This window comes from Biomphalaria glabrata, chromosome 12 (assembly GCF_947242115.1).
Source record: "Biomphalaria glabrata chromosome 12, xgBioGlab47.1, whole genome shotgun sequence".
Lineage (NCBI taxonomy): Eukaryota > Metazoa > Mollusca > Gastropoda > Planorbidae > Biomphalaria > Biomphalaria glabrata.
Genome location: NC_074722.1, coordinates 19,812,895 through 19,828,600, shown reverse-complemented (window position 1 = coordinate 19,828,600; position 15,706 = coordinate 19,812,895). Strand labels below are relative to the sequence as shown.

The window sequence follows — 15,706 nt, the reverse complement described above, 5'->3', positions numbered from 1 at the left end:
ATGTTTTATCTCAAGTAGAAGTTAATGTTAGTGTTTTATCTCAAGTAGAAGTTAATGTTAGTGTTTTATCTCAAGTAGAAGTTAATGTTATTGTCTTATCTCAAGTAGAAGTTATTGTTTTATCTCAAGTAGAAGTTAATGTTTTATCTCAAGTAGAAGTTAATGTTAGTGTTTTATCTCAAGTAGAAGTTAGTGTTTTATCTCAAGTAGAAGTTAGTGTTTTATCTCAAGTAGAAGTTAATGTTTTATCTCAAGTAGAAGTTAATGTTTTATCTCAAGTAGAAGTTAATGTTAGTGTTTTATCTCAAGTAGAAGTTAATGTTAATGTTTTATCTCAAGTAGAAGTTAATGTTTTATCTCAAGTAGAAGTTAGTGTTTTATCTCAAGTAGAAGTTAATGTTTTATCTCAAGTAGAAGTTAATGTTTTATCTCAAGTAGAAGCTAATGTTTTATCTCAAGTAGAAGTTAATGTTAGTGTTTTATCTCAAGTAGAAGTTAGTGTTAGTGTTTTATCTCAAATAGAAGTTAGTGTTAGTGTTTTATCTCAAATAGAAGTTAGTGTTAGTGTTTTATCTCAAGTAGTAGTTATTGTTTAATCTCAAGTAGAAGTTAGTGTTTTATCTCAAGTTCAAGTTAGTGTTAGTGTTTTATCTCAAGTAGAAGTTAATGTTAGTGTTTTATCTCAATTGGTTAGATTAAACTGACATTAGAAAGTCTTCCCTTGATTCTAGAGACTAAATAAAAAACAAAATAAATAAAAGCTATGCTTACGTTTTTGCAGGACCATGATCTTGACCTCTGACCTAGCCTCTAATATTTGACAGGTGATAACTTTGTCGGTTTGAACGGAGACTATTGTCATGTCCGATGTTTTAATGTGCACTGGACACATGCTCTTCTCCCTAACGTTGAGTTCTGTTTGATTTTTTCTTCTGACGTTCTCTGCATCGTGGCTAGGGTACAATAACTGGAGCTCACTCATGGACGTCGTCTGATAGACAAACATTTGGACAGCTAGTTTAAAGAATTCAATATTTGTTTCATTCAAGTATTTTATTAATCAAAAACATAACTTCATTACAACAATATGACCTCCATAAGAACTATAAAATTCTACATATGTTAGCCTCCTTCAGTTGTAGAAAGGCTATGGTTCACCTCGTAGAGCACTATTTCCTGGTTCATCTCGTAGAGCACTATTTCCTGGTTCACCTCGTAGAGCACTATTTCCTGGTTCACCTCGTAGAGCACTATTTCCTGGTTCATCTCGTAGAGCACTATTTCCTGGTTCACCTCGTAGAGCACTATTTCCTGGTTCATCTCGTAGAGCACTATTTCCTGGTTCATCTCGTAGAGCACTATTTCCTGGTTCACCTCGTAGAGCACTATTTCCTGGTTCATCTCGTAGAGCACTATTTCCTGGTTCACCTCGTAGAGCACTATTTCCTGGTTCACCTCGTAGAGCACTATTTCCTGGTTCACCTCGTAGAGCACTATTTCCTGGTTCACCTAGTAGAGCACTATTTCCTGGTTCACCTCGTAGAGCATTATTTCCTGGTTCACCTCGTAGAGCACTATTTCCTGGTTCACCTCGTAGAGCATTATTTCCTGGTTCACCTCGTAGAGCACTATTTCCTGGTTCACCTCGTAGAGCATTATTTCCTGGTTCACCTCGTAGAGCACTATTTCCTGGTTCACATCGTAGAGCATTATTTCCTGGTTCACCTCGTAGAGCACTATTTCCTGGTTCACCTAGTAGAACACTATTTCCTGGTTCACCTCGTAGAGCACTATTTCCTGGTTCACCTCGTAGAACACTATTTCCTGGTTCACCTCGTAGAACACTATTTCCTGGTTCACCTCGTAGAGCACTATTTCCTGGTTCACCTCGTAGAGCACTATTTCCTGGTTCACCTAGTAGAACAATATTTCCTGGTTCACCTCGTAGAGCACTATTTCCTGGTTCACCTCGTAGAACACTATTTCCTGGTTCACCTCGTAGAACACTATTTCCTGGTTCATCTCGTAGAACACTATTTCTTTGTTAACCTCGTAGAGCACTATTTCCTGGTTCACCTCGTAGAACACTATTTCCTGGTTCACCTCGTAGAACACTATTTCTTTGTTCACCTCGTAGAACACTATTTCCTGGTTCACCTCGTAGAACACTATTTCCTGGTTCACCTCGTAGAGCACTATTTCCTGGTTCATCTCGTAGAACACTATTTCTTTGTTAACCTCGTAGAACACTATTTCCTGGTTCACCTCGTAGAACACTATTTCCTGGTTCACCTCATAGAACACTATTTCCTGGTTCATCTCGTAGAACACTATTTCTTTGCTAACATCGTAGAGCACTATTTCCTGGTTCACCTCGTAGAACACTATTTCCTGGTTCACCTCGTAGAACACTATTTCTTTGTTCACCTCGTAGAACACTATTTCCTGGTTCACCTCGTAGAACACTATTTCCTGGTTCACCTCGTAGAGCACTATTTCCTGGTTCATCTCGTAGAACACTATTTCTTTGTTAACCTCGTAGAACACTATTTCCTGGTTCACCTCGTAGAACACTATTTCCTGGTTCACCTCGTAGAGCACTATTTCCTGGTTCATCTCGTAGAACACTATTTCTTTGTTAACCTCGTAGAACACTATTTCCTGGTTCACCTCATAGAACACTATTTCCTGGTTCACCTCGTAGAGCACTATTTCCTGGTTCATCTCGTAGAACACTATTTCTTTGTTAACCTCGTAGAACACTATTTCCTGGTTCAACACGTAGAGCACTATTTCCTGGTTCATCTCGTAGAGCACTATTTCCTGGTTCATCTCGTAGAGCACTATTTCCTGGTTCATCTCGTAGAACACTATCTCTTTGTTAACCTCGTAGAGCACTATTTCTTTGTTAACCTCGTAGAACACTATTTCCTGGTTCACCTCGTAGAACACTATTTCCTGGTTCATCTCGTAGAACACTATCTCTTTGTTAACCTCGTAGAGCACTATTTCTTTGTTAACCTCGTAGAACACTATTTCCTGGTTCACCTCGTAGAACACTATTTCCTGGTTCACCTCGTAGAGCACTATTTCCTGGTTCATCTCGTAGAGCACTATTTCTTTGTTAACCTCGTAGAGCACTATTTCCTGGTTCAACACGTAGAGCACTATTTCCTGGTTCATCTCTTAGAGCACTATTTCCTGGTTCATCTCGTAGAGCACTATTTCTTTGTTAACCTCGTAGAGCACTATTTCCTGGTTCAACACGTAGAGCACTATTTCCTGGTTTACCTCGTAGAGCACTATTTCTTTGTTAACCTCGTAGAGCACTATTTCCTGGTTCACCTCGTAGAACACTATTTCCTGGTTCATCTCGTAGAGCACTATTTCCTGGTTCATCTCGTAGAGCACTATTTCCTGGTTCATCTCGTAGAACACTATTTCCTGGTTCATCTCGTAGAACACTATTTCCTGGTTCAACACGTAGAGCACTATTTCCTGGTTCATCTCGTAGAGCACTATTTCCTGGTTCATCTCGTAGAGCACTATTTCTTTGTTAACCTCGTAGAGCACTATTTCCTGGTTCAACACGTAGAGCACTATTTCCTGGTTTACCTCGTAGAGCACTATTTCTTTGTTAACCTCGTAGAGCACTATTTCCTGGTTCACCTCGTAGAACACTATTTCCTGGTTCATCTCGTAGAACACTATTTCCTGGTTCAACACGTAGAGCACTATTTCCTGGTTCATCTCGTAGAGCACTATTTCCTGGTTCATCTCGTAGAGCACTATTTCCTGGTTCACCTCGTAGAGCACTATTTCCTGGTTCATCTCGTAGAACACTATTTCTTTGTTAACCTCGTAGAACACTATTTCCTGGTTCACCTCGTAGAACACTATTTCCTGGTTCACCTCGTAGAGCACTATTTCCTGGTTCATCTCGTAGAACACTATTTCTTTGTTAGTCTCGTAGAACACTATTTCCTGGTTCATCTCGTAGAACACTATTTCCTGGTTCATCTCGTAGAACACTATTTCTTTGTTAACCTCGTAGAACACTATTTCCTGGTTCATCTCGTAGAACACTATTTCTTTGTTAACCTCGTAGAACACTATTTCCTGGTTCATCTCGTAGAACACTATTTCCTGGTTCATCTCGTAGAACACTATTTCTTTGTTAACCTCGTAGAACACTATTTCCTGGTTCAACACGTAGAGCACTATTTCCTGGTTCATCTCGTAGAGCACTATTTCCTGGTTCATCTCGTAGAGCACTATTTCCTGGTTCATCTCGTAGAACACTATCTCTTTGTTAACCTCGTAGAGCACTATTTCTTTGTTAACCTCGTAGAACACTATTTCCTGGTTCACCTCGTAGAACACTATTTCCTGGTTCATCTCGTAGAGCACTATTTCTTTGTTAACCTCGTAGAGCACTATTTCCTGGTTCAACACGTAGAGCACTATTTCCTGGTTTACCTCGTAGAGCACTATTTCTTTGTTAACCTCGTAGAGCACTATTTCCTGGTTCACCTCGTAGAACACTATTTCCTGGTTCACCTCGTAGAACACTATTTCCTGGTTCATCTCGTAGAGCACTATTTCCTGGTTCATCTCGTAGAGCACTATTTCTTTGTTAACCTCGTAGAGCACTATTTCCTGGTTCAACACGTAGAGCACTATTTCCTGGTTTACCTCGTAGAGCACTATTTCTTTGTTAACCTCGTAGAGCACTATTTCCTGGTTCACCTCGTAGAACACTATTTCCTGGTTCACCTCGTAGAACACTATTTCCTGGTTCATCTCGTAGAGCACTATTTCCTGGTTCATCTCGTAGAGCACTATTTCCTGGTTCACCTCGTAGAGCACTATTTCCTGGTTCATCTCGTAGAACACTATTTCTTTGTTAAACTCGTAGAACACTATTTCCTGGTTCACCTCGTAGAACACTATTTCCTGGTTCACCTCGTAGAACACTATTTCCTGGTTCATCTCGTAGAGCACTATTTCTTTGTTCACCTCGTAGAGCACTATTTCTTTGTTAACCTCGTAGAGCACTATTTCCTGGTTCAACACGTAGAGTACTATTTCCTGGTTCAACTCGTAGAACACTATTTCCTGGTTCATCTCGTAGAGCCCTATTTCCTGGTTCATCTCATATAGCACTATTTCCTGGTTCACCTTGTAGAGCACTATTTCCTGATTCACCTAGTAGAGCACTATTTCCTGCTTCATCTCGTAGAGCACTATTTCCTGGTTCACCTCGCAGAGCACTATTTCCTGGTTCACCTAGTAGAGCATGATTTCTTTGTTCACCTCGTAGAGCACTATTTCCTGGTTCACCTCGTAGAGCACTTTTTCCTGGTTCACCTCGTAGAACACTATTTCCTGGTTCACCTCGTAGAACACTATTTCCTGGTTCACCTCGTAGAACACTATTTCCTGGTTCACCTCGTAGAGCACTATTTCCTGGTTCACCTCGCAGAGCACTATTTCCTAATTCATCTAGTAGAGCACTAATTCCTGTTTCATCTCATAGAGCACTATTTCCTGGTTCATCTCGTAAAGCACTATTCTGGTTCATCTAGTAGAGCACTATTTCCTGGTTTATCTAGTAGAGCACTTATTCCTGGTTCATCTTGTAGAGCACTATTTCCTGGTTCATCTAGTAGAGCACTATTTCCTGGTTCACCTCGTAGAGCACTATTTCCTGATTCACCTCGTAGAACACTATTTCCTGTTTCACCTCGTAGAACACTATTTCTTGGTTCACCTCGTATAACACTATTTCCTAGTTTACCTCGTAGAGCACTATTTCCTGATTCATCTAGTAGAGCACTAATTCCTGTTTCATCTCATAGAGCACTATTTCCTGGTTCATCTCGTAGAGCACTATTTCCTGGTTCATCTAGTAGAGCACAGCACTATTTCCTGATTCATCTAGTAGAACACTATTTCCTGGTTCACCTCGTAGAACACTATTTCCTGGTTCACCTCGTAGAGCACTATTTCATGGTTCACCTCGCAGAGCACTATTTCCTGATTCATCTAGTAGAGCACTAATTTCTGTTTCACCTCATAGAGCACTATTTCCTGGTTCATCTTGTAGAGCACTTTTTCCTGGTTTATCTAGTAGAACACTATTTCCTGGTTCACCTCGTAGAGCACTATTTCCTGGTTCACCTCGTAGAACACTATTTCCTGGTTAACCTCGTAGAACACTATTTCCTGGTTCACCTCGTAGAACACTATTTCCTGGTTCACCTCGTAAAGCACTATTTTCTGGTTCACCTCGCAGAGCACTATTTCCTGATTCATCTAGTAGAGCACTAATTCCTGTTTCATCTCAAAGAGCACTATTTCCTGGTTCATCTCGTAGAGCACTATTACCTGGTTCATCTAGTAGAGCACTATTTCCTGGTTCATCTAGTAGAGCTCTATTTCCTGATTCATCTAGTAGAGCACTAATTTCTGTTTCATCTCATAGAGCACTATTTACTGGTTCATCTTGTAGAGCACTATTTCCTGGTTCATCTAGTAGAGCACTATTTCCTGGTTCATCTAGTAGAGCTCTATGTCCTGATTCATCTAGTAGAGCACTTATTCCTGTTTCATCTCATAGAGCACTATTTCTTGGTTCACCTCGTAGAGCACTATTTCTTTGTTCACCTAGTAGAGCACTATTTCCTGGTTCACCTTGTAGAGCACTATTTCCTGGTTCACCTTGTAGAACACTTTTTCCTGATTCATCTAGTAGAGCACTATTTCCTGGTTCACCTTGTAGAGCACTATTTCCTGGTTCACCTCGTAGAGCACTATTTTCTGGTTCACCTCGTAGAACACTTTTTCCTGATTCATCTAGTAGAGCACTAATTCCTGTTTCATCTCATAGAGAACTATTTCCTAGTTCATCTAGTACAAGACTATTCATGGTTCATCTAGTACATTATTTTATTGGTTCATTTCGTAGAGCACTATTTCCTAATTCATCTAGTAGAGCACTATTTCGTGCTTCATCTAGTAGAGCTCTATTTACTGATTCATCTAGTAGAGCACTAATTCCTGTTTCATCTCATAGAGCACTATTTCCTGATTCGTCTAGTAGAGAACTATTACCTGGTTCATCTAGTAGAGCAATATTTCCTGATTCATCTCGTACAGCCTTATTACCTGGTTCATCTAGTAGAGCACTATTTCCTGATTCATCTCGTACAGCACTATTTCCTGGTTCATCTAGTAGAGCACTAATTCCTGATTCATCTAGTAGAGCACTAATTTCTGTTTCATCTCATAGAGCACTATTTCCTGGTTCACCTCGTAGAGCACTATTTCCTGATTCACCTCGTAGAACACTATTTCCTGGTTCACCTCGTAGAACACTATTTCCTGGTTCACCTCGTAGAACACTATTTCCTGGTTCACCTCGTAGAGCACTATTTCCTGATTCATCTAGTAGAGCACTAATTCCTGTTTCATCTCATAGAGCACTATTTCCTGGTTCATCTCGTAGAGCACTATTTCCTGGTTCATCTAGTAGAGCACTATTTCCTGGTTCATCTAGTAGAGTTCTATTTCCTGATTCATCTAGTAGAACACTAATTTCTGTTTCATCTCATAGAGCACTATTTCCTGGTTCATCTTGTAGAGCACTATTTTCTGGTTCATCTAGTAGAACACTATTTCCTGGTTCACCTCATAGAGCACTAATTCCTGGTTCACCTCGTAGAACACTATTTCCGGGTTCACCTCGTAGAACACTATATCCTGGTTCACCTCGTAGAACACTATTTCCTGGTTCACCTCGTAGAGCACTATTTTCTGGTTCACCTCGCAGAGCACTATTTCCTGATTCATCTAGTAGAGCACTAATTCCTGTTTCAGCTCATAGAGCACTATTTCCTGGTTCATCTTGTAGAGCACCATTTCCTGGTTCATCTAGTAGAGCACTATTTCCTGGTTCATCTAGTAGAGCTCTATTTCCTGATTCATCTAGTAGAGCACTAATTCCTGTTTCATCTCATAGAGCATTATTTCTTGGTTCACCTCGTAGAGCACTATTTCTTTGTTCACCTAGTAGAGCACTATTTCTTGGTTCATCTAGTAGAGCTCTATTTCCTGATTCATCTAGTAGAGCACTAATTTCTGTTTCATCTCATAGAGCACTATTTCCTGGTTCATCTAGTACACTATTTCCATGTTCATCTCGTAGAGCACTATTTCCTGGTTCATCTAGTAGAGCACTATTTCCTGGTTCATCTAGTAGAGCACTAATTACTGTTTCTTCTCATAGAGCACTATTTCCTGCTTCATCTCGTAGAGCACTATTTCCTGGTTCACCTCGCAGAGCACTATTTCCTGGTTTACCTAGTAGAGTATGATTTCTTTCTTCACCTCCTAAAGCACTATTTCCTGGTTCACCTCGTAGAGCACTATTTCCTGGTTCACCTCGTAGAACACTATTTCCTGGTTCACCTCGTAGAACAATATTTCCTGGTTCACCTCGTAGAACACTATTTCCTGGTTCACCTCGTAGAACAATATTTCCTGGTTCACCTCGTAGAGCACTAAATTCTGGTTCACCTCGCAGAGCACTATTTCCTGATTCATCTAGTAGAGCACTAATAACTGTTTCATCTCATAATGCACTATTTCCTGGTTCATCTCGTTGAGCACTATTTCCTGGTTCTTCTAGTAGAGCAATATTTCCTGGTTCATCTAGTAGAGCTCTATTTCCTGATTCATCTAGTAGAGTACTTTTTCCTGGTTCACCTCGTAGAGCACTATTTCATGGTTCACCTCGTAGAACACTATTTCCTAGTTCACCTCGTAGAACTCTATTTCCTGGTTCACCTCGTAGAACACTATTTCCTGGTTCACCTCGTAGAGCACTATTTCCTGGTTCACCTCGCAGAGCACTATTTCCTGATTCATCTAGTAGAGCACTTATTCCTGTTTCATCTTATAGAGCACTATTTCCTGGTTCATCTCGTAGAGCACTATTTCCTGGTTCATCTATTAGAGCACTATTTCTTGGTTCATCTAGTAGAGCTCTTTTTCCTGATTCATCTAGTAGAGCACTAATTTCTGTTTCATCTCATAGAGCACTATTTCCTGGTTCATCTCGTAGAGCACTATTTCCTGGTTCATCTAGTAGAGCAATAATTTCCTGGTTCATCTAGTAGAGCTCTATTTCCTGAGTCATCTAGTAGAGCACTAATTTCTGTTTCATCTCATAGAGCACTATTTCCTGGTTCATGTTGTAGAGCACTATTTCCTGGTTCATTTAGTAGAGCACTATTTCCTGGTTCATCTTGTAGAGCTCTATTTCCTGATTCATCTAGTAGAACACTATTTCCTGTTTAACCTTGTAGAGCACTATTTCCTGGTTCACCTCGTAGAGCACTATTTCCTAGTTCACCTCGTAGAACACTATTTCCTGATTCATCTAGTAGAGCACTAATTCCTGTTTTATCTCATAGAGCACTATTTCCTGGTTCATCTAGTACAAGACTATTTCCTGGTTCATCTAGTACACTATTTTATTGGTTCATTTCGTAGAGCACTATTTCGTATTTCATCTAGTAGAGCACTATTTCCTGCTTCATGTAGTAGAGCTCTATTTACTGATTCATCTAGTAGGGCACTAATTCATGTTTCATCTCATAGAGCACTATTTCCTGGTTCGTCTAGTAGAGCACTATTACCTGGTTCATCTAGTAGAGCACTATTTCCTGATTCATCTCATAGAGCACTATTTCCTGGTTCACTTCGTAGAGCACTATTTCATAGTTCACCTATTAGAGCACTATTTCCTGGTTCACCTCGTAGAGCACTTTTTCCTGGTTCACCTCGTAGAGCACTATTTCCTGGTTCACCTCGTAGAGTATTTTTTCTGGTTCACTTTGTAGAGCACTATTTCCTGGTTAATCTCGTAAAGCACTATTTCCTGGTTCACCTTGTAAAGCAATATTTCCTGGTTCACCTAGTAGAACACTGTTTCCTGGTTCACCTCGTAGAGCACTATTTCCTGGTTTACCTCGCAGAGCACTATTTTCTGATTCATCTAGTAGAGCACTAATTCCTGTTTCATCTCATAGAGCTTTATTTCCTGGTTGATCTAGTAGAAGACTATTTTCTGGTTCATCTAGTACACTATTTCCTTGTTCATCTCGTAGAGCACTATTTTCTGGTTCATCTAGTAGAGCACTATTTCCTGGTTCATCTAGTAGAGCACTATTTCCTGTTTCATCTAGTAGAGCACTAATTCCTGTTTCATCTCATAGAGCACTATTTCCTGATTCGTATAGTAGAGCACTATTACCTGGTTCATCTAGTAGAGCACTATTTCCTGATTCATCTCGTAGAGCACTATTTCCTGGTTCACCTCGTAGAGCACTATTTCCTGGTTCATCTAGTACAGCACTATTTCCTGGTTCATCTAGTAGAGCACTAATTCCTGATTCATCTAGTAGAGCACTAATTTCTGTTTCATCTCATAGAGCACTATTTCCTGGTTCACCTCGTAGAGCACTATTTCCTGATTCACCTCGTAGAACACTATTTCCTGGTTCACCTCGTAGAACACTATTTCCTGGTTCACCTCGTTGAACACTATTTCCTGGTTCACCTCGTAGAGCACTATTTCCTGATTCATCTAGTAGAGCACTAATTCCTGTTTCATCTCATAGAGCACTATTTCCTGGTTCATCTCGTAGAGCACTATTTCCTGGTTCATCTAGTAGAGCACTATTTCCTGGTTCATCTAGTAGAGCTCTATTTCCTTATTCATCTATTAGAGCACTAATTTCTGTTTCATCTCATAGATCACTATTTCCTGGTTCACCTCGTAGAGCACTATTTCCTGGTTTATCTAGTGGAGCATTATTTCCTGGTTCATCTAGTAGAACACTATTACATCCATATATTGGATGTGGGGTCAACCAGTTTTTCTGGAGGCAATCGTGAGTTGTCCATATGTGATATCTTTCAGAACATCTTCGTACTCTATCAGGCAGACATAACAAATTAGTGCAGGCTGAGACTTGTAAAGATGCTGGGAGGACTAAGCGACTATTTCAGTGTAACATATTCTTTCTTGTCATGTGATTCTCAATGACGTGAGACTTTCAGGACATCCTGGCTACCTATTGGCCTTATAACTTGCTGTGGAACTTACATGACATTCTGACTACCCACTGGCCTCATAACTTTCTTTGGAACTTACATGACATTTTGGCTACCTACTGGTCTCACAACTTCTTGTGGGACTTACATGACATTCTAGCTACCTACTGGCCTCACAAATTCCTGTGGGACATACATGACATTTTGGCTACCTAAAGGCCTCACAATTCCTGTGAGACTTACGTGACATTCTGGCTACCTAATTTAGTGAGTAACTACTTACAGAACATCCTGGCTACCTACTACGACTGACTACTTACATTGATAGAATATCATGGCTACCTATTACGAATGACTACTTACATTGAAAGAACATCATGGCTACCTTCTTTTATAAATGACTACTTACATTGACAGAACATCCTGGCTACCTACTTTTATGGGTGACTACTTACATTGACAGAACAGGTCACATTGATGGTTTGATTTTGTTCAACACAACAAACTTGCTGACTTGGACATTGTTTTGTTTGAATGAGCGGCTGATTAGTCTCAACTCTTCGATCTAGAGATTCAAATTAGTGGTGTGACAACTAACCAGATCTTTCAAAATAGGAAGCTTAATTATCCAATAGGCCAATAGTTAAATAGGATGCAAAAGAAAAGAAAAAAATATTATTAATAACTCTAGTGGACAATTCAATTTAGCATCTAATTCTTCTGCCGTGTTGTTACCCACTGCAACTGACAAACTGGAACAGTTCCATCTGCTGAGTTTAAATGTACAACTGTAAGTAGATCTAGAAAGCATTTAAACTAAAGGGCCTGGTCCTAGCTAAAGCAACTATTCGGAATTTTGTTTATTTTTCAGACATATTTCAGATACGTCTTTACCAAAAGCGAATAGAATTGCTTCAATTGAACCAGAAACAAACAAATTATTTTAAAAAATCTCCTCTGAGAGTAAAGCTTATCTAAGGGGGGGAAACGAAAATTAATGCCATATATCTTAATACTACAGTAATAACCTCCCCTTTTATACATGAAACAAATTTAATTAATTACCACTAAATGATTAACAAATTCCTTATTTTTACAAAGCTTTTTAAACTCACTGTCTGTCTATCTGTCAGTCTGTATGTTAAAAAATGTGTACATGTTATTTCTACTACTGTTATTTCTACCACATCCAATCTTGGATTAAGCTGACATTTCGCATAATTATTTCTTTTACCTGACAACACAAGAATCAATTTAAAAAAAAACAACAATAAGTTAATTAACTATTGGTAATTAATTATTTTGTTCCTAATCTTCAACAAGAGAATGAAATTGTACGTGACAGATGAGGTGGTATAAGTTGAATTAGTCCCCTTGAGGACTCCTGAGCCCTGAGTCAACATTTGTTTACGCATTAAAAAAAAAACGATCATATAAACCTTCAGAAAGATAGCCCTTCCACCCCCCACCCCCTTTCACAACTGCTCCAGACAAGTGATAGGATCATAGTGCATTGAGAAAGCTATGCTAAACAAAAACAATTGGTAAAAATATTTCTAATATCACATATTTATAATGTCTAGGTCAATTACGCATATAATTATATGGCTGATCCCAACTAATTAATTTAATTAAATTTATTATAAACTTTTATTTTTAGCGGCCCCCGAAAAAGGAAAAGACGCTATTAGTTTTATGTGAAATGTCTGTCCGTCTTTCCGTCCGTCCAGTTTAGATCTCGTAAACTAGAAAAGATAGCGAAAATCCGACATCTCAATATTTTAGACCATTCAAAATTCTGATGCAACGGCTACTTTTTCTTTTCTGAAACCGAAAAATCTAATTTTTTAAATCCCTTTGCAAGCAGTTTTTGTCATTAAAAAAAAACACCAAACACGGTAACAAACAAGGGGAGGCTCCTTGGGAGATTGCCATTTACCATATTTTTAACACATTTATGCAACAATTAATAAATAGTTTTTCATATTATCGCGTGAACTGCAGCGTTGCACTATGACGATAGAACACTGAAGTAAAGGAATTTTTTTTTAAGGAAATGTTTTTTTCTTGCGGAATATGAGATTGTCCCTTTACAAAACAATTAGAGCAATTCATTCATTATAAGACATCAGTTAAGCTAGGTTTCCATCTTACTTCACATTCACTTTCACCTATATTTTAATCTGCTGGACCACTGGGGCACCACACGAGATCTGTTAACCTTTTTTTTTCCATTATTTTCTGTCATTTGTCTTTGATAGAATTTCATTCTGATAATATTGAAACCTGCCTTTTTAACTGCCTGGGTGGACCACTTCGGAGGCCGATTTTCAGCTTGTGTTTCCACACAAACTGTCTTTATAACCATGTTTTTATTGTTTCATGTTTTGTTACGTACAATAAATAATTGTGTAAAATTTCACTTTGAACCAAGAATGGGTGTAAGAGAAATAACCTGTACAAAAATTATATCAAACATACAGAGCGAGTTGAAATAAGCTTAGTAAAAATGTAATTATGTTCGTTTAGCCCTTAAGGAAGAGAGAGAGAGAAAGAGAGACATGCATTAGTTTACCCTTAGCATAACATTTCTCTTTCAAGAAATATCGAAACTCTTATGTTTTTAAACTTAGACGGATCTAAACTGAAGATAAAACCATTCCTAACGCTCCACCTTGCTATGTGACGTCATAGCACACAAATAAGAGCAACCCAACAAATAGGATAAAAATAAAGGGACAAAAGTCAAAAAAATAATTTACCCATCAATAAAATTTCCCACAATATCAATAACAATAAAATGACTACGCCCATTTCAACTTACTAACATCAGTGACAACATACTGAGAACACCAATTTCAACGTACCATGTATATATATATATATATATATACCCTCCTTCATGATCAAAGATGAGCCCATTTCTTATTTCCTAAGGACTCGAAGATGGCTGTAAAGCCCAATACTCGCTTTCAAAAGCCGGCCGCATACGTGATATGAGTGGGTTAGGTCAGTTGCAGATAGGCCTGCTTCTTCTCTCAGCTTTTTGTTGGTTCGGCGCTCCTTCACCCTGGCCACTCTTCTTGCTTCAAATCTTGAGACTCCGGGACTCACATCTTCACCATGAGGAGCGATCGAGAGCTAGTGTTTCCTAGCCGTTAATGTCGATATCGCATTCCTTGAAGGAGCTCTTGAGAGTGTCTTTATAGCGCTTGTATTGACCTCCCCGAGATTGCTTTTCTGCACACAACTTCCCGTACAGAAGTCGTTTGGGAAGGCGATTGTATGGCATGCGGATTATATGTCCCCCCCATCAAAGTTGGGACATTTTTACTGTCGCATTGATACTGTTTATGTTGGACAGCTTTAAGATTTCTCTGTCTGGTATGTGGTCGGACCAACGCACTTTAGACTGCGTAGGTGGAAGGAGTTTAACTTTTGGGTGTGGCGGGAATATAGGGTCCAGGAGTCTAATGATGTGATGGGAGCACTACAGCACTGTAGACTTTCAGTTTTGTGGATACGCTGAGTGCTCTCCGTTGCCACACTTGTCCTTGAAGTCTGCCAAAAGCAGCACTGGCACGAACAACACGGAAGTCAACCTCATCATCTAGGTTGGCATTTGCTGACATGGTGCTTTCCAGATAGACATACTTTTGACTTTTGCTAATTTCTGGCCATCTATGAGAATGTCTGATTCTGTGACAGCTTTATTTGGAGGAGGTTGGTGCAGCACTATTTTATTTTTTACATTTATGGTGTGGCCAAATTTTTTGCAGGCGTTAGCGAAGAAGGACAGGCTCTTTTGAAGGTCTTCTTCGTTTGTGGCATTTAGGGCACAGTCATCAGCGAATAGCAGGTCTCTGATGTAGTTGTAGTTTACTTTGGTCCTGGGGTTAGTTTTTGAGCGTTGAATGAACTTGCATCAGTGCGATATCGTATACCTACTCCAATGCTTTGAGTGCGAAAGGCATCTTTCAGCATGGTGGTGAACATTATGCTGAAAAGCACACAGCCCTGCTTCACGCCATTTGAGACAGGAAAAGGCTTGAAGTAGTTTCCGTTGTCTAAGTTGACTTACCTACAACATCAACGACAACACCCATTTCAACTTTCCAACAACGTCAATAAAACATACTGAGAACACCCATTTCAACTTACCGACAACATCAATGAGAAATGATTGAAACAATTCTTGATGAGCTTTGGTTTGATTGTGATAGAATGTTGCCAGACAGAGATACAGACCGTCATCCAGACAAGTGACATTGACCTTTGTCACCTGTAGAGCTACATTTCCATAGATCTGCGTCTGGTTTGCAGACCAATTAGTTGCTGTTGTAACTAGGGATTTCTGAAATTCATTCATTATCTTTCAAAGAAAAACTTGTACAAATACAAGTACTAGTAACTAGGGCCTAGAAGTTTTTTTCAATTATAAACAAATAAGTTTTACCCATTTTAGTTAAGTGACAGATATTTATCGTAGTTAGTCTACTCCTTGTCACTAGCAGGTCTGTGGGAGTTAACAACGCTTCAATGTTCTTCCATTGTCTGAGTGTATTCAATCTGTAAACCTAAA

At 39.2% G+C, this 15,706-nt stretch overlaps 1 protein-coding gene across 5 annotated transcripts in view; it reads right to left on the bottom strand.

Moving 5' to 3' along the window:
• LOC106073490 (uncharacterized) overlaps nucleotides 1-15,706 on the bottom strand; it is a 107,431-nt gene that overhangs the window by 58,936 nt on the left and 32,789 nt on the right. For all 5 annotated transcript variants that reach the window (XR_008774123.1, XM_056006900.1, XM_056006899.1 and 2 more), the window contains 3 exons: nucleotides 15,286-15,478; nucleotides 11,580-11,689; nucleotides 772-991 (listed from right to left, as the gene is read on the bottom strand). Coding sequence is in view for 4 of the 5 variants with exons in the window: in XM_056006900.1 (XP_055862875.1) it covers nucleotides 772-991; nucleotides 11,580-11,689; nucleotides 15,286-15,478 (523 nt within the window). In the remaining variant the exon portion in view is untranslated. The remainder of the gene's footprint in view (nucleotides 1-771; nucleotides 992-11,579; nucleotides 11,690-15,285; nucleotides 15,479-15,706) is intronic.